Source organism: Rhinoderma darwinii, chromosome 1 (genome assembly GCF_050947455.1).
Source record: "Rhinoderma darwinii isolate aRhiDar2 chromosome 1, aRhiDar2.hap1, whole genome shotgun sequence".
Lineage (NCBI taxonomy): Eukaryota > Metazoa > Chordata > Amphibia > Anura > Rhinodermatidae > Rhinoderma > Rhinoderma darwinii.
This window is the reverse complement of record NC_134687.1, coordinates 160,646,179-160,670,286: the sequence shown is the minus strand read 5'-3', so window position 1 is coordinate 160,670,286 and position 24,108 is coordinate 160,646,179. Positions and strand designations below refer to the sequence as shown.

Sequence of the window (24,108 nt, the reverse complement as noted above, 5' to 3'; positions counted from 1 at the left end):
TGATGATGATGATGATACCAGTTGGTAGTAGCTGAGGGTCCTGCATGGTCCCAGCTCTTGTACACCTGCCCCACTTATAAGATCTTTCTCCTGTGTTTCCCTTAATTGCAGTTATTAGGAGTATTTCATTTTGGACTGTGTTGTTCTCTTGTCCCCCTCCCTCCTGTGATCTTGTCCCCTCCTGCCCCTTCATTTGCTGAGCTGGTGTGTGTCTGTTTCCCTCCTCTATCAGCGAGCTGTCAATCACTGCGGCGGCTTCTCTTTCATCTCTATCCACCGCCTCCTCCTCCCCTACAGCAGACAGAGAGGGAGCGGGTGAGGGGGGAGGGGGGCACGGGAGGAGGGGGATGTTAAAGTTACATTACACAAACACACAAGGAGAACACAATCCCACCCAGTGCTAGAGCAGGACGTGTACCAGGGACTCCTGGAGAAGAGCAGGACAACGTGATGGAGTAACCTGGGGATTGTAGGGTGACAGCTATTGGAAGTCTATTCTGTCAGGGTCCATGCACTGCTGTCTGACCTCCAGAGCGAGAGATCGCTCCTGCAAGTTACTTCTCAGACATCCTCCTGGTCTACTCAGCCCTGACTCACTGCGATCTTACTCACAGTCACAACAAACTTTTGTCTGCTCTCAGCCGCCTTCCATGTGACGTTCACAAAGGCAGAAGAAAGTTTGGATAGTGACACCAGAAGCCTTGTTCTCAGGATTGCAGAGCACAGGTGAAGCCTGGAGAACCAGGGAGTAAGGAGAAACTTCTCAGGAGTTCACGTCTTGTCTACAGCAGGTCCTCTCTGCAGCTGGGATACAGGATCTGCTGGGTCTCTAGGTTTGGGGAGATTTGGCATTTTCTTGTGTAATTTCTGGTCCTCTGTGCAGAATAGTGGTGTCTTCTGTCACAGCCATGCCTCAGCTCTCTGGAGCAGGGGGAGGCAATGGAGGTGGTGGAGACCCTGAGCTATGTGCCACTGATGAGATGATCCCATTCAAGGATGAAGGGGATCCCCAGAAGGAGAAGAGCTATGCTGAGATCAGCCACTCGGAGGAGGAAGGGGACTTGGCAGATATCAAGTCTTCTCTGGTGAATGAGACTGAGATCACCCCTAGCAGCAACAGCCATGAGGTAACTACAAGTCATAGACCTAGAAGACACCTGAGTGTAAGAGGGGGCACATGGGGAGGGGTGCTCATGTTTACATGGAGTAGGGTTAGCGCATATTTTCCTGGAAAATTCAAAGTCCACAAGTGTGTCAAACTACATGAGCCTGGTAATAATAGTAAAATGGTCAAGCTACAGACCAGGACAATAAGACCTACACTGTGCGTATGGACTTTATATATTACGTTATGTCAGTTTCATATACTGTCGTATAGTTGGTCGATAAATGTGCATGCATTGTATGTATAGTGACTGGATACACTATTTATTTTTAGGAAACATTATGGTCATACAATGGTTTGGTAATGGTTAAGATAAGCATACACTTTACAACGTTATGTCCAGAATCAAGTAGATGAGAATTGTCTTCATAAACATTCTTCAGTAGTAACAATATAATTGTGGTAGGACAATGAAGGCTATCCAGGGCTTTACTCCACCAACTACCCAGAAATAGGGTTTATTGACATAGATGTCAGTGCAGAAATCGGAGCATTTCCCATACATGTACATTTTTCCTTATCTTTGAGGACTGTTATTTCTCATCTATACCTAGATTTCTGTCATGACTTTTGTGGGGCAAAGGAATGGAATACTCCCCATCGAGATGACAATGACAGAGATTTTTTTAAATCTGCATGTGTATGGCCAGCTTTCCCTTAAAGCCAAGCTGTCTTCATAAGGAGTGTAGTCACTAGTCCAAAATCCATTCGGAGTAGAGCAGGGCTTGCAGTAAATCCTTAGAAGTTTCTCATTCATTGATCATCCACAATCCAGGGCATAAGTAACTCTGGAAACCTCATTTACAGGTCTCAGTTTTTTGTTTTTTTCCATTTCAATGACCTTCTCTGAACTAGATGCTTCTTTGGCCTTAGCGTGTGCCACTTCCATTGCCCATATGATGGTACGAGGAAGTTTCATTTTATAATGGCCTTTAAAAATGAATTAACCATCTATATAATATCCCTATATGCAAATTTAGATCTGACTAGATAGCTCATGAGAAATAATTATTGTTGGATGTTAAACTATAGCAGTTTGTTTTCTATAGAACGTATAACATTGTCAATATTGCAGTTTGCCCTGCAAAGTGTTGTGACATGATTGTTACATTTTTGTGATTATTGTTGCCTATCGATGTATACTTTTACATACATACATACATACATACATACATACATACATACATACATGTAATTTCAAAAGATTGCAGAGTGCCGCCAGTGGAATCTAATAGTAAAAAATATGTAGCAGCAGATTTTTGTTTAATAGGTAAAAAGAAAACAGGCAGCGACAGCTTACCACATCTGTCCAAATGACTAGTAGCTGACCACAGGTAACTGTCTCCAATGTGGTTGGCAGACAGGGGAAGGGGTTAATTGGATCTTGAGTAGGACTGTTGGAAATCTAAATATTCCTAAAATACTATAATACTTTTAATCATCATTATCAATTAGATAATTTTACATATAACTATGGTATTCATGCAGTTCTTGAGTCATATTATTTAATCTGTCCATTTTGTATCAAAAAGCGTAAAAATTTGTCTTTTAGCTTTTTTGACATTTTTATTTTAGTAATATTATTAGACTGATAAAAAAAACAAGCCAAGTAGCAGCCTACTTATAGCTTACCCAACCTTCCATCTCATCTTCAGCTGACTGGCCAAAAGGAGGCCATACTTACATATCTGTTTCTTTGTTTTTTATCTATCTGACCAGAGAGTTCCTTTTCAGAACCTTGTATATTTAATGCATTCAGGATCAACTTGATTTTTCATAAAAAACATCATCATCAATATTGTAGATTGAAATAGTGCATGTCCTTCCAACAGTTAAGACTATTTCATTAAAGAAAGTGATATGTAATTCTCAGTAGTTCGATAATAATCAGTAATAAACATGTGTGAGCCATACCACCACCACTACCACCAACACCACCACTACCACCACCACTACCACCACTACCACCACCACCACCATCACCACCACCACCACGTATAGTCATCGTATTGTACATTCGATATATCATGAGGAAACATGAATCTGTGTGCTGGTCCCTATATATAGACAATGGCATTGGACAATGCTATACTGGACAAGATTGTCCATACAGTTTACCAACTCTCCAGACCTAATACTTGTTCAGAGCAAGTCCTGCTTGTAGCCATGTTTTTTTCCAATGCTGTTATAGGATTTTCCAATGAGAATTAGGAAATGAAAGCGGCGGTAGGGTGACACAGCCTTGTGATCGCTGCATTGCATATTCAGGACACTTGTTATTTAAACGAAATGTTTCCCAGCAACTGAAATGGCAACACACAGATGACTGGAGTCTCTCTTATCTTTTCATGTTCTGTGTCTGCTTTCCTTAGTCTGTATGTAAACTTTTCCTAACCTATCTAATCTAAGATTAACCACTGCAATTCTATAGCCCTGCCCCAGCCCTTTGAAATTTGTTTAATTTGACCCATTCCTGGGAACTCCCCTAGAAGATCAGTCAGTATATATATATATATATATATATATATATATATATATGTATATATATATTTATATATATATATACATATACATATGTATATATATATATATATATATATATATATATATATAACATGCTAATTAGAGCAAGCGGTGATTGAATAAACAGCTTTCACTTTTTAAGCGTGACAGAATAGCCCCTCCCTCTTAATGGAACCTTGATAGCACAAAAAGACAACACCAGTCAAGCACCATAAGGGAATGTCCAGACAGGAAAAAGTTCACAGGAGTCTCGTGGCCTCCTGTGAAGTTTCAATGAGCCAAACATATGTCATGAACTCTATTTTTAATTAGTCTTTCATTGTGTTGCTGGCACCATATCTTCTCTAACATAGATTAATTGGCCTATCATTAACTAATTCAATCCCTACAGAAAAATTCACTTTACATGCAAATAAACAACGACCTATTTAAATTTGTTTTGTTCTAGATACCAAGGACCTTTTTATAACGGGTGCACTAGATAGTAAAATACGCAGCTATACTGATAGTGTCATGGAAATCACATGCAAGTGGCTTATCATGCTTTTAATAAAGAACAAATCCAGCTATTTACGATCATATATATTGTTTTATTATTTTTATATAATGTATCTGTGCAAGTGCTATTCAACCGACAGTGGGAAAGTCTCTGTTTTTCCAAAAGACTTTAAAATAGGGACTGAATTGAAGGGTTGGATGACATTGTAAACAGATTAAGACTAGTGATGGACCCCTTTAATAGACTATGTAGGGTCTAGTGATAAAGTCTACAGGTCTTAAAAAATTGTCATTGAAATCATAATACATCCTGTAAATGTATTGTTTCATAAATACGCTTGTAATGGCTGATCTTGTAGTTATATTGGTAGATCCTTTATACCACTTTTATATAGGTATGAATTCTTGAATTTACATATTTTAGCGTATATGCAGCGACTTGTTTTAATGGCTTTTTCTCATGTGAATTTTAACCACTTTGGTGCTAGATACATAATGTAGGTCTCCTGGTGGAGTTGAATGTTGTTGCTGAAAGAAGGCTCTTATGCTCACAATTGGGCTGTCACCACACAAGTTTCCCCACAACCAGCTGTGTCCAACACAACCATAGCAGACTGCAGGTGAAGCTGCATTCAGTGAAGGGTATATTGACATATATTGCACTCAGAAATAAGTGCGCCCTCTCAGAGATGTTGCCACTTTTTTCTTTCACCTAGTGTCTAATATTACACAATTTACTATGCATCCAATGACTTTATAGTAAGAAGATAATCTATAATAGAGGAAAAACTACTTAAACCATTCACACATTATTCTCATGAGATTATTTGTTCAAATATTAAAACTGATTGATTGTAAGCAACTATCATATAGATATAGAGCCCGTAGAAAACCAGTATCCAATTATTAAACATTTATTGCATCAGTATATGCAATCAATGCAATATTTCTTTTATTTATTATTATTTTATTATTAGAATTGAGATTTTCACATTGCAGAAATGATAGAACATAAGTCTTATGACAGACATGCAGGAAACTTGTGATGATGATACCTGCCAAGGGATCCAACATGATCACAGAACATACGTGCTGTAAAATATCAGAAGTCTGATGTTCCTTAAGAATAAGAATAACAAAAAATAATAATAATAATACCACTATTCTAGAAAAATCATCTGATTGCTTCTTGTACATACTGTACGTTCATGTAATGCAGCCAATCCAGACTAGGGGCTCATTTCAAATGGGCTGCTTTCAGAAACCTTAATGTAAGCTTTGTATTTTATTGTTATTTCCTCAGTGCCGTAATTGTAATTATATATTTGTGCTTGTTTTTTGGTTTTATTTAGACCTTGAATAATAAATATAATAAGTATAAAATCTAAAAATAATATTTAATACAACACATATTCTCTCCAACTAATACATTGTTTCAGTGTCTTTATTTGATATATATATACATACACGTGTGTGTGTGTGTGTGTGTGTGTGTGTGTGTGTGTGTGTGTGTGTGTGTGTGTGTGTGTATGTATTGGGTGGATACAACAGTAGCATGTAATAGATATGAGTAGAACAATTATACCCAAAGAAACATATTCCCATTGGTTAGAAACAAGTTGTTTTCTTACCATAAATGCAAAGGGTAATAAAAACACATCGTATTGGCTGAGTTATCTGTGCATCCATGCCGTCTTTTATGAAAACTCCCTTATTTATAGCGATCTGCGAAGATTCTTTTTTGTAATTATGTCTTCAGAAAAGCTATCCCTTGTTTGTTGTAATGCTGGCATTAAATTGGCTGACCTTGTCATTCGTCCCAATGGAAAGTATTAGGATCCGTTTTCTTGTGGTTTTAGACATGGATGTCTAGTATAAATTTTGTCATTTATGTTAAATTACTTGATGATCTCTTAGGCCTCATTCACACGACAGTGAAAAACGGCCATGTGATGGCCGTCCTTTTAACGGCTTTCACATGGCCGTTTTCAGAATAATGATATTCTATGGGTGCATTCACACGGCCGTTTTTTTAACGGCCAGTGAATAATGGCCGTCAAAAAATAGGACATGTCCTATTTTTGGCCGTTTTAACGGCCTGACGGCCCCCATAGAAGTCAATGGATCAGTTTTTAACGGCTGTCAATACATGTAACAACCGTTAAAAACGGATCTGTTACATGGGGACTGGCAAGGGAACTACTAGTTCCCTTGCTGGCTATCGTTGGCATACTCACGTTTGCGGCGCTTCTTCACGTGTGGTCACTCGTCTTCATGGGTTTGAAGGCGCCTCGATGACGTCATCGCCCCGTCGCGCTGCCTTGCCAGATCCCGTGCAGACGAGTGACCACAAGTGAAGAAGAGGAGAGACGGCGCTGCTCTCGTGAGTATGTGGCACAATCTACAGGGAGGCTGGTGTGGCATCGACAGAGAGGCTGGTGTGGCATCTACAGGCAGGCTGGTGTGGCATCTACAGGGAGGCTGGTGTGGCATCTGCAGGGAGGCTGGTGTGGCATCTACAGGGAGGCTGGTGTGGCATCTACAGGGAGGCTGGTGTGGCATCTACAGGGAGGCTGGTGTGGCATCTACAGGGAGGCTGGTGTGGCATCATGTACAGGCAGGCTGGTGTGGCATCATGTACAGGGAGGCTGGTGTGGCATCATGTACAGGGAGGCTGGTGTGGCATCATGTACAGGGAGGCTGGTGTGGCATCATCTACAGGGAGGCAGGTGTGGCATCATCTACAGGGAGGCAGGTGTGGCATGATCTGCAGGGAGGCTGGTGTGGCATGATCTGCAGCGAGGCTGGTGTGGCATCATCTACAGGGAGGCAGGTGTGGCATCATATACAGGGAGGCGTGTGGCATCATCTACAGGGAGGCGTGTGGCATATACAAGAAGGCTGTGTGGCATCATATACAGGGAGGTGTGTGGCATCATATACAGGGAGGTGTGTGGCATCATATACAGGGAGGTGTGTGGCATCATATACAGGGAGGCTGTAAATAGTGTCTAGGTGAACATGTGACCTTCCTTTGGGTGTTTTCAGGGGGCTGGGACAAAAAAAGCCTGACCAATGAAATTCATCAGTTTTTTTAACGGCCATGAAAAACTGATGCAAAATGGATGTCAAACGGCCATTAAAAACGGACAGATGGACTTGAAACTCATGAAAATTTGGAGACACACTGATGCAAAATGGCCATGAAAAACTGACAGTTGATCAGTTTTAAATGGACATTTTTTTTCACTGTCGTGTGAATAAGGCCTTAGGCTTTTTTTTCATACAGGCCAACAGAGGTTAAAAAGACCCTGTCACCATATTATAAATGCCCTATCTCCTACATAATCTGATCGGCGCTGTAATGTAGATAACAACAGTGGTTTTTATTTAGAAAAACTATCATTTTTGAGCAAGTTATGAGTAATTTTAGGTTTATGCTAATTAGTTTCTTAATGACCAACTGGGCGTGTTTTTACTTTTTACCAACTGGGTGTTGTGAAGAGGAGTGTATGAGGCTGACCAATCAGTGACCAATCAACGTCATACACTATGTTCCAGCCCATTGTTACAGCGTGATTGTGCAGTGGAAGAAGCTGGGCTCGAACAATGAGAAGTGTACGACCCTGATTGGTCACTGATCGGTCAGCGTCATCCACTTCTCTTTACAACGCCGAATTGGTAAAAAGTAGAAACACGCCCAGATTGATGCAGCTTGAATCATCTGAAGATCAGGCATTGGGTTAAAATGTGTAACGGGAAAAAGAAACCTAGTGTGAATCGTGCCTTACTGCAGTAAGGCCATAACCAAACACAGAGTCACCTGCAATCTCAATTATCTGGAAAATTCCCAATGTAATGTGATCTCTGTTTTGGACCTTGCATTGTCAGGGGAATGTTTAAGTAGTTTATGAGATATTGCAGTATATTTTGGAAGCTTTAGATTAGTTAATTCACAATGATTTGTGGTCTTATCTTTGTACTCTACTTATTATTCAATTAGCTCATTGCTTTCTTTACCTACTATGTAGTGAATGTTTATTCGCTTTAAACACATTGCAATTATTGTGGGTAAACTGTTTTCTAGTAGCCTGAAATGTGGTTGGGATAAATGCTCACTGTGACGTTTAATCTTTCCTGTCCCCACAGACCCTGGTTGATCGAAAGATATAAATTAGTTGCTCCTAAAATGATAGTGACCTGTCATTGGAAAGCTTTGGTTGTGTGTGACAGCTTTAATTTCCTTGGCAGAATAACATTTTGACATTAGTAAATATATCATAAGTCAACTCTTTGGATTCTGTTGGTTACTACATATGCTAAAGGGGTCTTCCTGATATAACGCTCTATGACCCATTGATAAGATAGGTCATAAAATGTTGATCCTGGGAATAGGCTGGTTTTAGTCCCATTGACATGAGAGCAGGCCGCGCTTGCGTGTTCTCTCTTTGCTGAAATAAATTGGGATTACAAAAACCATCGAGTAAAGGACCAAAAAACATTATGGTGGGGAAACCCCTTTAATATTTGGCCAACTGAAACAACTGGGTGTTCAGGCTGGATCCACATATTCCCCTGTATCAATAAACACAATATATAAATGGGCAAATTATTGTAAAATGGAAATTATTTGACTTGTTACATTTTTTTTTTATCTGGTCATCCAAAATTGTAGCTAGGCTTTCCTTCACTAGGTGCGAGGAATAGAATCAAAGCGAAACTGTCAGCTCTCCTGACAATTACAGAGCATCTTTTCATAGAACCCTGTTCTGTACTGCTCCTCTGTTATTCCTCCTACAACTGTATGAATAAATTGACAGCTGGGTATTGAGGGGGTGACCCTACACAGTTTGACACTGTCCAGTGCTCACAGTTTTAGCCTGTGTAGGGACACGCCCCCTTGACAAGGGGAATGGTAACACCCAGTTATTAATTTATTCATACATTTCTAAGAGGAATAGAAAAGGAACCGCACAACGCATAGTTCTAAAAAAAAAAAATGCTCCAAATTTGGGTTTTTATGGGCAATACAAGTATTCACTAAAACAGACATGTCAAGAGGATTGACAGGTGTTTAAGTTTACCTGCGTCTATCTGGACAATTGGGGCTCCATAGAAGGGAATTGAGAGAGCCTGGAGGCGGTGGCCAGGTTGTAGGACCCCTGTTCTTCAGAAAGGTACAGCTATCAGACATTTATAACATGCCACAAATGTCTGAGATGGCAAAACCCCTTAAAATACACTGCACCAGGCAGTGTGATTTGTTGGTGCCCCCATAGCACCCAGCACCTCGGACACATGCTTGCATCTATTCAATTTGATGGAATAGCACAGTTTCATTTTGCAACAATTGGAAAATGTTTTCTTTCAAATTGTTCACTTTTGTTTCTTTGTTGCAAGGACCATCTTGTCTTGTCCGACTTCCCTTTTAACCAGAGAATGGACATAGTATTTCTATATATAGGAAATAGTAGAAGCATTGGCCAGACACCTTTAGCTCCGATTGGGACTGGTAAAAATCCACTCAGTCCGATCCCTGTTTTTCCCAACCGGAAACATTGGCACATGTGGGGAATCCCCCCCATAAACCGATGATATTGTGGGATCCACTGACAAAAATGTCATGACTGTAGTTATATTAAAATGGTTTTCCAGCCATTAAAAATTGATGGCCTATCCTCAGGATAGACGATCAATAGCTGATGGGTCAGGTCCGACTCCCGAGACCCCCGCTGATTAGCTGTTTTGAATGGGGTGCAGCGCTCGTACTTCTCCCCTTCATTTCTACTTGCATCGTCAACACACATGTAGCGGCGATTCACAGGTATTGCAGCCTTTTTTTCCGATTCACTTCAATGGGAGAAGAAGGCTGCAATACCTGTGAATTGCCGCTACATGTGTCGACGATTCACAGTGAACAAGTAGAAATAAAGGCAAAGCAGCCGACCCATCAGCTATTGAAAGGACATCAATTTTTACTGGCTGGAAAACCCCTTTAAAGTTGACTTTATACTATAAATGTTTGTGGGCCTGCGTATTTCATCAGGATAAACCAAAAATTTAATGTGTATGAGGGCATCCTGATTGTCCCTTGACATCAGACGTCGGGGAAAATGAGTTTGAGGTATGTTGCATTCTCGGCCAAGTTGAATGTGCATATTTATAGCGAGGTCATTGGAGATATTAACTGTTGGCTGTATGAATGTTAAGCCGAAAGATATCTAATGTGAATGTCCAGCTTAAAGCATACCTGAGATTTCAGGTGAATTTTCAGTATAAACTGTCATGTGTGTACATAAGGAATAACACTATTTGACTTGTATTCTGCATTTTTAGCAGTTTTTATCTCTGCAGGCTATATCTCTAATTCTCCGTTGTCTCTGAGCTAGTGGAGGGAGCCAAACTGCTATCATGTCTCCCATTCACAGCAAACAAAGGGAAGAGAACATCCTGCTCTCCTCTATCTATCTATCTATCTATCTATCTATCTATCTATCTATCTATCATCTATCTATCTATCACATATATAGAAGCAGCAGCAACATGGAGGACATTACACAGCAGTAATGAGCAGTGTAGCTGTGAATCCAGCACTGTGGCGAGACATAATACTTACTAGCAGCAGCATCTGTGTGTCTCTTTGTCTCTCTTTCTCTATTACTCAGCTTCTGCTCCCTCCTCCCCCCTCCATAGTCATCTATTGGCAGTTGTAACCTGATCCCTCAGTGAGCTGATAGTACACCTTGCATTGATGAGACAAGATGAGAGTGAGTGAACAGTTAAAAGAGGGGCGAAAAGGAGCCTGATAAATGGAGAAATAGTTTTTTTTCTAATAAGATATATTAAAAAGTTTCTTCTATTCGCTTGTACTGTTGATTTTTTTAAAAGTTTATTGAAACGACAGTGACTATTTAACACTTTTTGAGATAAACCTGTGTCTCCATTTTTCACTTAAAAGGGATGTCCATTTTTGCCAAATCTTAATCTATCATGATTTATCATCTAATCATAGGTTCCCCCTGCCTTGAGCCCCCATAGTCAGCTGTTTTCAAACGGCAAAACTTACTGTGTATGAGTATTTTTCTAACACATTGTCACGTCACTATATCCTTTGCTTACAGAAGCTGGTCTTTCAGTATTGCAGTTTGGGGAACCAATCAGGAGATCATGTCCTACCTGTTCATCTGACAGAAATATACAACCCTTTGATAAGGTCACATAGATACATTGATTACTAGACAAGGTGTTAAGTATGGTCATATGGGAATAGCCACTTGGTTTAGAATCAGGTTCTTGCAGATAATTATGTATGAAATGACCCAGTTCCTTTCAATACAGATATTCTTCCCATTCTAAAATACCACACATATATGATATCCAGTCATGCTTTTGCTTGACTATAACAATACACACTAGGTATCTGGTGGCGAATCCCATTGATCAAAATGCGACCTGCCAACATAGTTATCTGTATGGTGTCCAGGGTTGCCCACCTAATATTTTCTAGACAACTTATTTAACCCCTTAATGACCAGCCTATTTTAGACCTTAATGACCAAGCCATTTTTTAAGTTTTTCCATCGTCGTATTCCAAGAGCTATAACCTTTTTATTTTTGCATCGACATAGCTGTATAAGGTCTTGTTTTTTGCGGGACAAGTTGTATTTTTTAATAGCACCATTTTGGGGGACATATTATTTATTGATTAACTTTTATTAACTTTTATTTGGGGGGAAATAGAAAAAAACCTGAAATTTCGCCACCCTTTTTCGCGTCTTAAATCTATGCCGTTTACCGTGTGATATAAATAACACAATAACTTTATTCAGCGGGTTGTTACGATTGCAACGATACCAAATTTGTATAGTTTTTGTATGTTTTACTACTTTTACACAGTAAAAACGCTTTTTTTTCAAAATTATTTGTCTCCATATTTGAAGAGCCGTAACATTTGTATTTTTTCGCCGGTTGTATGAGGGCTTTTTTTTGCGGGAAGACTTGTAGTTTTTATTGGTACCATTTTGGAGTAGATACGACTTTTTGATCACTTTTTATCAAATTTTTTTACGGCGTTCACCGTGAGGGTTAAATAATGTAATAGATTTATAGTCGGGGTCGTTACGGATGCGGCGATACCAAATATGTGTAACGTTTTAACTTTATTTTGTTTTTTTTAATAGTAAAGCATTTTGTAAGGGGAAAAGCTGGGTTTTTAATTTTTTTCACATTTTTTTTAATTAACTTTATTCAACTTTTTTTTCACTTTTTTACTAGTCCCACTAGGGGACTATAATATGCGATTCTGCGATCGCTATTATAATACACTGCAATACTTTTGTATTGCAGTGTATTACTGCCTGTCCGTTTAAAACGGACAGGCATCTGCTAGGTCATGCCTGCGGCATGATCTAGCAGGCATTCACTCCAGGCAGACCTGGGGGCCTTTATTAGGCCCCCGGCTGCCATTGGAGACACAGACACTCGGCGATCTTATCGCCGGGTGTCGGTGGGATGAGAGGGAGCTCCCTCCCTCTCTCCAAAACCACTCAGATGCGGTGCACGCTATTGTACACCGCATCTGAGGGGTTAAACGGGTGAGATCGATACTAATATCGATCTCACCCGGCAGAGCAGGGACGCCTCTGGCAGCTGAGAGCAGGGAGATTTGACAGCTCCCTGCTCTGTTTACTTATTCCGAAGCCGCGACGTAAAAAGTCTATGGCATCGGAATAAGGCCCGTTAGTGACCGACGTAAAAAGACTATGGGCCGGTCACTAACGGACTAAAGATCACAGGCAGCCAACATTGTTTACGGATAAACTGGAAAATTATAATGAATGATAAAGATGATAAGTAATAAATGTCTATAGGTCAGTTACTAATATGAACATATAAACTGGTGGTATTGTGAAATGTAAAATATTAGTAACTACAATCATACTAAAGACTCTTTTACTCAGGCCAATGATCGAGTGAGTGATTGTCAATACCAACGCTCGTTCCCTATCAATCATTGCCCAGTGTAAACAGGGTAAAGACCAGCCGATAAACAAGCAAACGCTTGTTCATCGGCTGATCGTATTTTTTATGTGGCCAGAAAAATGGTCGCTATTCGGCAGCACATCTCCCTGTGTGAACAATGAGATGTGCTTCTGACATGTTGCAAATGCATGAGGACAAACAATCGTTGTAACGATCATTCGTCCCCATACTAAACAATCGTTGCTGTTTGTGAATAAAGCAAACGAGCACCGATCAACGAGCTAATCGGCGCTCATTAAAGGTGGTTAAACACGGGCGATAGCTACCTGTGTAAAATCACCTTGACCTGTACAATACCTCAAAACAATCACAGGGTTCATAAAAAAAAATTTTACAGACAATTTTTTCTGACTGTCCAGGAATTTACGGACGATTAGCAACCCTTGTGGTGTCCACACATTGTATGAATTCAAATCTTTTATCTGTTTTCAACTGGAATCTCAGAACGTTTTAACATATCTCCAAACAATCAGTCTGCAACTGTAATTTTAGGGCTCATTCAGACGAGAGTCCATGTGATCATCAAACGGACTCATGTATTTCACTGGGGCCGTTAACACGATCGTTGTTTCAATGGAGTGTGTAAAAGGTCAGTGAAAAAATAGGACATGTCCTATTTTCTTGCGTTTTCACGCATCCCTCCATAGACTCTAGTGACAACACGTCCCGCATGGGTGCACCTCGGACACGTAAAACGGCAGTTTTTCACGTCCGAGGTTGGCATGTTTGTGTGAATGTAGCCTTACAAGTGTAGGTTAGGAAATTAAGAAGTGACCAGATTAAATTGGGCACCCGATTGCTATGGGTACACCACAGGACCTTCAGCATGTAAACTAGTTTAGGCAAAAAGTGAAGGACATGCCTGTAGTAACCATTCAGATCACTACTTTAATTTCTAAACTGACAAAAATGATGGCTGAAATCTGATTGGCTGCTACGAGATTTGTCATCACAAGTGTTCATTCATTAAACCCGATATCACTTTTTCAAAATTTTCCCTAATGGGCATTTCTCAGTCAGTACCTAGTGTACCTTTAAGTCATTGAGCACACGCAGCCTTTTTTTCCGATAGTACATTTTTACGTTTCTCTTCATTTAGCCGTTACTCACTGCAAAAAGCACATTCTGTAATAATATTTAGTTAAAGGCCGCAGTTAAAAAACAAAAACACATCCGTACAAAGAATATATATTTTTTTTAAATTGGGACTTCCAACACTCAGGAAGTAGATTAATGAACAGATGCAAACTGGGTAATTGCTGTCAGATGGTAGTCCCTTTAGTTTTGTAAACACATTATCTGTTACCTTGTTCCAACATAGGAAGGAAGTGCAGTGTTAATAGGACAGTTTCATACCGGCAATTATCGGCAACTAGCATTATATTAACGCTCGTCTGCCCGATAATCGTCCTCTGTAAAACCCCCCTTAACCCATGTCATTTTAAATGCGGTTATATTCACTAATCTGTTCATTTCTTCTAAGCCTGAAGTATGACAAAAAAAATCATCTTTTTTGGACCCTTCTTTGGACTAAGTAGATAGCGTGCATGTAAAGTCAAATGCTACTGAAGTTAAAAAAATATTATACATAACAAAACGAATGTTATATGCCTATGTAAATATAAAAATGGGAATATTCAAATATATAATAATGGTGTATTGACCCCAAAAAAGGGTGCATTTTTACTGTATGAATATAGGCTTACAGTCAATTTCTTCTAGATAATAACTTGGTGTATACATTTTTCAGCTTTCGAGAAGAAGACTGGACCCTTACCATGATAAGTCCAGAGATCACCTAGATGATGGTAAGTTCAAAAAATTCATCTTTATGTTACTAGAAGCAACCTAATATACTGAACATTTTAAGGGCTTACTAGGGGTCTTTTCACACTGGCAGATAATCTGCCAGTAAAGCCCGGTGATCGTTGATATAGCTAGTTAATCAGCACTCATTTAGCTCCGTTTACATGGCGCAATCAGTGGTATTATATGTGCCCGAAAAATCATTTGTGCGATCATTCAGGGACATACAGTTCCATTATTGTTGGCAGCACTTCCTTACTTTACACGGGGTGATGTGCTGCTGACAACCGATGGTTTAATGCCCGCATGATAGATTCAATCAGCCGACAAACAAGAATCAGGAACGAGCGTTCGATAGGGCGCTTATTTGCCCAAGCATTGGGTCTTAAGCCTAAAGTCTAATTTACATTTGCTGTGTAAATCAATCTATTGTTCCCTGTGAGCAGCCATTTTAGACTGGAAGTAGCTAGTAGTACTGCTCTTCAATGAGATTATTAACAGGAAGTCTGAAAAAATTTCTTGCCCCATGATTAGTAGGCTATCTCACATACAATGAAGGAAATAAGTATTTGATCCCTTGCTGATTTTGTAAGTTTGCCCACTGTCAAAGACATGAACAGTCTAGAATTTTTAGGCTAGGTTAATTTTACCAGTGAGAGATAGATTATATTAAAAAAAACACAGAAAATCACATTGTCAAAATTATATATATTTATTTGCATTGTGCACAGAGAAATAAGTATTTGATCCCCTACCAACCATTAAGAGTTCAGCCTCCTCCAGACCAGTTACACGCTCCAAATCAACTTGGTGCCTGCATTAAAGACAGCTGTCTTACATGGTCACCTGTATAAGAGACTCCTGTCCACAGACTCAATTAATCAGTCTGACTCTAACCTCTACAACATGGGCAAGACCAAAGAGCTTTCTAAGGATGTCAGGGACAAGATCATAGACCTGCACAAGGCTGGAATGGGCTACAAAACCATAAGTAAGACGCTGGGTGAGAAGGAGACAACTGTTGGTGCAATATTAAGAAAATGGAAGACATACAAAATGACTGTCAATCAACATCGATCTGGGGCTCCATGCAAAATCTCACCTCGTGGGGTATCCTTGATCCTGAGGAAGGTGAGAGCTCAGCCGAAAACTACACGGGGGGAACTTGTTAATGATCTCAAGGCAGCTCAAACCACAGTCACCAAGAAAACCATTGGTAACACATTACGCCGTAATGGATTAAAATCCTGCAGTGCCCGCAAGGTCCCCCTGCTCAAGAAGGCACATGTACAGGCCCGTCTGAAGTTTGCAAATGAACATCTGGATGATTCTGAGAGTGATTGGGAGAAGGTGCTGTGGTCAGATGAGACTAAAATTGAGCTCTTTGGCATTAACTCAACTCGCCGTGTTTGGAGGAAGAGAAATGCTGCCTATGACCCAAAGAACACCGTCCCCACTGTCAAGCATGGAGGTGGAAACATGTTTTGGGGGTGTTTCTCTGCTAAGGGCACAGGACTACTTCACCGCATCAATGGGAGAATGGATGGAGCCATGTACCGTCAAATCCTGAGTGACAACCTCCTTCCCTCCACCAGGACATTAAAAATGGCTCGTGGCTGGGTCTTCCAGCACGACAATGACCCGAAACATACAGCCAAGGCAATAAAAGAGTGGCTCAAAAAGAAGCACATTAAGGTCATGGAGTGGCCTAGCCAGTCTCCAGACCTTAATCCCATCGAAAACTTATGGAGGGAGCTGAAGATCCGAGTTGCCAAGCGACAGCCTCGAAATCTTAATGATTTACAGATGATCTGCAAAAGAGGAGTGGGCCAAAATTCCATCTAACATGTGTGCAAACCTCATCATCAACTACAAAAAACGTCTGACTGCTGTGCTTGCCAACAAGGGTTTTGCCACCAAGTATTAAGTCTTGTTTGCGAAAGGGATCAAATACTTATTTCTCTGTGCACAATGCAAATATATATATATATATATATATAATTTTGACTATGTGATTTTCTGTTTTTTTTTTTTTATATAATCTATCTCTCACTGGTAAAATTAACCTAGCCTAAAAATTCTAGACTGTTCATGTCTTTGACAGTGTGCAAACTTACAAAATCAGCAAGGGATCAAATACTTATTTCCTTCACTGTATCTCTAGTTCTGAAAACTACCAGAAACAGCAACATGTGAATGATACTAGGAACTGTTAGAGAGAGAAATATGAAGGCCTTATAATGCATCCTCCTGTGTTCATTGCCTTGGTCCGCTGAGTAATGCACTTTGCATGAACTGCAAGAAACAGTGGGTGAATAGAACTTACTATTGCTCTAAGCCTATTTATCCCAAATGTAACTGCTACGTTTGAAGTTTTTTAAACCATGTAAATGTCATAGATGAGGGTCCTATACTTGGAAAGAACAGCTCCCAGTGTCAACATGGCATGTATTATATGGTAATCCATTCGATTGGACAGGCGCCATGTAATACGGCATGGAGATTACCCAGGGGAGAACAGCTGATTGCTGGGGTTATAGGAGCTGGACTCCGTTGTGATCATTTGATCGGATGGCTTCAGTCAGGGTTAGTTCTTTAAGGGCCAAGCTAGACATCCTACAAGATATTGCCATTTCTGACAGTGTGAAAAAGCATTGACTTGGCCGTGCCAAGCCTGTGGCCACGTTCCTCAGAGAATAGATGGGGGTCCTAGTTCATTGACACCACCAATGTTATCTTCTAACATGCCCTATTTCTTTAGATCAATTAAGGTTGAACTCCCCTTTATGTAGGTCCTGTGACATTTTTGAGGATACCTAGATGGGCCTACATCCATTTTGAAGTAAATAATTTAGACAGCTGTGCTTCAGAATAAAATATCAACTGAAAAAATGCCTAAACCTCTTCCAGTAAAAACTATAACTTTTAGTATAAAAAGCATTACTTGAGGTAAAACCGGAGGACCCTGATTGAACACGCTTATATATTTTTTACCACATTTTTCCTCATCAGACAGTCTGTTATAGTTTGTATACAAAGGCAAGTGGCCAGACAGAATAAAGTATGAAGCAGTGTTTTACTGAAAAGGATACTTTACTAACTCTGGGAAGCGCTCTATGGCTTTCTAGCTCCTCTTAAACTACAAGTGTCAGGACACTATTAACACAAACTACTAAACAACTCACATTACATTCCAAATCAATAGATTTAAATAAAAAAAGTCCTTCACATCTAAATGGCTGAATGATTACATCAGTGAGAGTTATGTATCTGAGAATATACTTCTAAGTTTCATAAAATCCCCATCCCACTTCCTCAAGGCTTTATTTAGTGTATTTATTTATTTATTTCTTAATTTTATGTCCTCTGGCGTCTGTATATTGTGCCAACATATTCCACAGCGCTCACTCACTCACATCAGTCCCTGTCCCCGATAAGACTCACCATCTAAATTCCCTATCTATAACACACATACACAATGGCCAATTAACATAGTATATTGGGCCTAATTTATCAAAACTGACTAGCATAAAATTTGGCCTTGTTGCTCATACCAACCAATCAGAGATGAGCTTTCATTTCTTAAACGTAAGAAAAAAAACTGCACTGTAATTGGTTGCTGTGGGCAATAAGGCCACGTTTTATATAAGTCATTTTTCATAAATGAGGCCCAATGTTTTTAAAAATCCTCTTCACACATTTCTTAGTTCACACGTCAAGTGACAACCAATATGACTGCCATTATACTTTTTATAAAGGGTTGTCACCAGTGTTCAGAATAGCAAATCTGCCGACTTATGCAGTGATATAAAAGTGATGGATGTATCATTGCATAACTAGGGAGATTTATTTTCTAGAATTACAGGAAAGTTGGGTGATAACCCTTCTAGGAGCTTTAACTAGACAGAGATAACTAAGAAATGGCTGGGAAAAAAACCAACTGATAACCAATTTCAGTAATAACAGTAAATACTATTAGATATTAAACTGGAGCAAAACACATCAAAGCTGTTAGGTATATATATATATATATATATATATATATATACATGTATATATATGCGTGTGCGTGTGTGTGTGTGCGTGTGTGTGCGTGCGTGCGTGCGTGCGTGCGTGTGTGTAAAATATGCTGACAATTTTTTATTTTAACAGCAATTCATGCGTGAGGTAAAATGTTTATTAGTATGGCTCTGGACCTAAACAAATAATGAATCCTCAAGACATTGCCTATTTTCTCTTCAGAACTAGCAAACTCTGTGTCGTGATTTATTTCATTATACAATGGAGCCCTGCTGTGGGTTAAACTATGTTGGGGGGAACCTTATGTTACATTTGTATCACCGTCTGAGTTTAATTGCTGTCAATTGGCCTGAATAGAAGCAATTGTTCATGTGACAAGTATTCATAAGGAAAGCCAGGGTAACATAAGATAATAGTGAGATGCCAGCCTGTCCCGTGTAGTGGTCACATTACACAACACTTAGCACAAAGGCCACTGTTTTCATAAATAAATAGTTGCCTACAATGAACAACTGTCATAATAATACTCTATGAATGGAAAGACGATTGTGGTTTTACTAACAGCTGACACATTCAAAATACAGCAGGCGTACACGGTCAAATATCGCCTCTCACCAAAGAAAAATAAGCAAAGTAATATCATAAACTTTTCCAAGTGCTCACATGACTCTGGAAATTCTTAAAGACGCAACCCAAAATTTTAAAATAATAAGCCTTACATTTTCTCTCTTGTCAATAGGACAAATGATAAATTCTTTCTCTATTGCTGGACTATTTTCTTGTAATATATAGATTTAATTTAATGTATTTGTCATTTTTAAAAACACAGGTTTTTTTTGTATTGGCATTTGAACAGTGTTTTTTTTTTTTTTACCTTAAAGAGGCTCTGTCACCACATTATAAGTGGCCTATATTGTACATGATGTGATCGGCGCTGTAATGTAGATTACAGCAGTGTTTTTTTATTTAGAAAAACAATCATTTTTGACAGAGTTATGACCTATATTAACTTTATGCTAATGAGTTTCTCAATGGACAGCTGGGCGTGTTTTACTTTTTGACCAAGTGGGCGTTGTGGAGAGAAGTGTATGACGCTGACCAATCAGTGACCAATCAGCGTCATACACTTCTCTCCATTCATTTATACAGCACATAGCGATATAGTTATGTGCAGACACATACACAAACACTAACATTACTGCAGTGTCCTGATAATGAATATACAGTACCTCCAGCCAGGACGTGATGTGTATTCAGAATCCTGACCACTTCTCTGCACTTCTCTGTGATTTACAGCATAGCGGGCGTAGTCTCGCGAGATTACGCTGTAAACTGTCATTTACAGCGAGATCTCGCTGTGCTGTGCTGTAAATCACAGAGAAGTGGTCAGGATTCTGAATACACATCACGTCCAGGCTGGTAGTGATGTATATTCATTATCAGGACACTGCAGTAATGTTAGTGTTTGTGTATGTGGCTGCACATAGCGATATAGCTATATCATTATGTGCTGTATAAATGAATGGAGAGAAGTGTATGACGCTGATTGGTCACTGATTGGTCAGCGTCATACACTTCTCTCCACAACGCCCACTTGGTCAAAAAGTAAAACACGGCCAGTTGTCCATTGAGAAACTCATTAGCATAAAGTTAATATAGGTCATAACTCCGTCAAAAATGATTGTTTTTCTAAATAAAAAACACTGCTGTAATGTACATTACAGCGCCGATCACATCATGTACAATATAGGCCACTTATAATGTGGTGACAGAGCCTCTTTAACTTCTCTATACTTTACTTTCCTAATAGTAAAGTGAACGATTCATCATAAGGACTCAGATAGGGACAGGTGTTTATTTTTGCGATAACAGATTATCAACACCTTGCAAACCGTGCAATATGAAATGGGTTGTCTTTATGGGTTGTCCTAACCGGAGGCATAACTTGAAGCCCCTGGGCCCCAAAGAAAAATCTGTTTAAGGGTCCCCACCTACATGTGCTATTTATAATTCTGGTATCTTCTTATGTGACAAAGGGGCCTTCCCCTCAGGTACCAGGGTCTGATTGCGACTGCTACTTCTTCACCCCCTATAAATATGCCCTTGCCCATTTTGCAGGCTGTATGTTGATAGCATACACAACCCCATAAAGGTTGACTCATATATTCTTATAATGGTGAAGAGAAATATAATAATAATAATAATTATAATAATAATAATAAGAAGAACTTAAAGAGGCTCTGTCACCAGATTATAAGTGCCCTATCTCCTACATAATCTGATCGGCGCTGTAATATAGATAACATCAGTGGTTTTTATTTTGAAAAACAATCATTTTTGTGGAAGTTATGAGCAATTTTATATTTATGCTAATTAGTTTCTTAAAGACCAACTGGGCGTGTTAAAGAAGTGTATGACGCTGACCAATCAGTGACCAATCAGCTTCATACACTTCTCATTGTTTCAGCCCAGCTTCTTTCACTGCACAATCACACTGTGCTGTGGATCATGCTGGGCTGGAACAATGAGAAGTGTATGAAGCTGATTGGTCACTGATTGGTCAGGGTCATACACTTCTTTACAATGCCCACTTGGTCAAAAGTAAAAACACGCCCAGTTGGTCTTTAAGAAACTATTTAGCATAAATCTAAAATTGCTCATAACTTCCACAAAAATGATCGTTTTTCAAAATAAAAACCACTGCTGTTATCTACATTACAGCGCCGATCCGACTATGTAGGAGATAGGGCACTTATAATCTGGTGACAGAGCCTCTTTAATAACTAAAGACTTACAGGCTGGCAGCAGAGCAGGGCTAGCGAGATGCAGATTGTGGAGGTTTCTGGTCACCGGACCAGCAGCAGGTTAGCTTTTAGTTCCGGACTCAGCGACGGCGGGCTACAGCTGGGGCAGCTGATCGGGAGGCGGTAGTGCGGCACGTAGTGTCTGGACTACTCTTTAGCCTTTACCCTCACCTTGACTCAGGACTCATGTACAGAGAATGCTGAGGCTAGAGGAGGAGGAAGACTATGTATTCAGTAGGCTTATTGTAGACAGAGAGACATGTGGTGCAGGGGGGCCTCAATTCGGGGTCCGGTTGACCGATGCAATCCCTATAGCTATGCTATTTCTTTCCCCACTGTTCTCTGTGGGTTATCTTGTTTTACACTCAATTCAATGCAGTATATCTATGGCAGCCTAGGAATGAAAAGCTATAAAAATCAGCATTTGTTTTTTTTTTCTTAACAACAAAAGCATAATGTTTCAATACAGTGTTCTGAGAGAAATCTCCACATGAAATTTTATAGCAATGACAATAGATCTGCTGTAATAACATTAAATCATGCATCCAGTTAAATGGACGTAGTTTATAAAATACTGATGAAGCCTAATATTTTCCATCTTCTTCTGTTTCTGAGTATGTTCATCCCATCCCCACAACAACAAAATAGTAGTGAAAAAAAAGGAAAAAGTTAACTGTAAATTTAAAGGGTATTCCCATCTTGGGGATTTCTGATATATCCACAGGATATGCCATAAATGTCCGATAGATGCGGGTCCTAGCTCTGGAACCTGCATCTCTAGAACAGGGCCCCTGACCCCTGTCCTACCTTCGTTCACTGTGCTACACTGTTACCGTAACTCCCATTCACTATTATAGGAGTTACAGGTAGCTCGACTGTTTCAGCATGCTGGACTGTTTCCGTACTCCCGGCCACCTCGTAACTTTCTGGACGGGGACCAGTGATAGCGGGAGTAGGTAGGACGCGGTCAGGGTGCCCTGTTCTAGAGATAGATGCATCCATCGGGTATTTATTGCATATCCTGTGGCTATACCATAAATGTCCGTGATGGGAACACCCCTTTAAGTCTTTGTGTGCCGCACAGAAGGAGATGTGTAACTTAGCACATCTATAAAAGTGGTCACACAAATTAGATAGCCAAACTGACCAACTCTCCCATAAAAATGCACACTTGGATCAGCAAAGCATGCATTTTTATTTCAATATCGTGTTCGGGAATTAGCTTCTTCTCAATGCTTTTGGCAGCGCTTATCTCCCAGGGAAAGAAAGGGTTGGACATGTTGAAATCCAACATTGACTGTCCTTTCCCCTGATGGCCAACATCAGTGGACTTCCACAAACAAAATAGAGACGAGGCAGCACTTCCAAAATACAAAGGGATTTATTCACCCACCAGTGCAACGTTTGAGTCCAGTCGGACCTTTCTCAAGCAATGTCCGACTGGACTGAAGCGACGTACTAGTGGGTGAATAAATCCCTTTGTATTTTGGAAGTGCTGCCTCGTCTCTATTTTGTTTGTGGATATTTGCTGTGGGACTTTGGATTGGGTCCCTCTGAGGCTTGCACCCAGCATTTTTACATCTTTCTCCGGTGCTGTGACAACCACATTTTTGTCAACATCCGTCCGTCTAACCCCATAGACATTAGAATATTAGCTTATCCTGACAAAGTTGGCGGGTTCCCAATGCCAACATTAATAAAATGTGTATAGCCAGCTTTAAAGGTTGAAGGTCACTATGGATAAATTATAGCACTACTAACAAGTGCCACACTGTAACTTTGGCAGTATTAATCCTCACTTTTATGTCAAGCAATTCAGCGTAGGTAAATTAAGTATAGCCATGGAAAAAGCATTGGTATAGAGTTCCCCTTTCTTTTGGACAAGAGCTATTTGATTAAAAAAATTCTTAAAGAGGCTCTGGCACCAGATATAAGTGACCTATCTCCTACATAATCCTATCGGCACTGTAATGTATATAACAACAGTGGTTTTTATTTTAAAAAACGATCATTTTTGACCAAGTTATAAACAATTTTCGATTTATGCTAATTCGTTTCTTAATAGACAACTGGGCGTGTTTTTACTTTTGACCAACTGGATATTGTGAAGAGAAGTGTATGACGCTGACCAATCAGTGACCAATCAGCGTCATACACTTCTCATTGTTCCAGCCCAGTGTGATTGTTACAGTGTGATTGTGCAGTGAAAGAAGCTGGGCTGGAACAATGAGAAGTGTATGACACTGATTG

At 39.8% G+C, this 24,108-nt stretch overlaps 1 protein-coding gene across 5 annotated transcripts in view; it reads left to right on the top strand.

Moving 5' to 3' along the window:
* Nucleotides 1-383: 383 nt before the first annotated feature.
* Nucleotides 384-24,108, top strand: part of LEF1 (lymphoid enhancer binding factor 1) — a 115,437-nt gene continuing 91,712 nt past the window's right edge. For all 5 annotated transcript variants that reach the window (XM_075860510.1, XM_075860509.1, XM_075860512.1 and 2 more), the window contains exons 1-2: nt 384-1,127; nt 14,979-15,036. In XM_075860510.1, the coding sequence (XP_075716625.1) occupies nt 909-1,127; nt 14,979-15,036 (277 nt within the window). In that variant the 5' untranslated portion in view covers nt 384-908. The remainder of the gene's footprint in view (nt 1,128-14,978; nt 15,037-24,108) is intronic.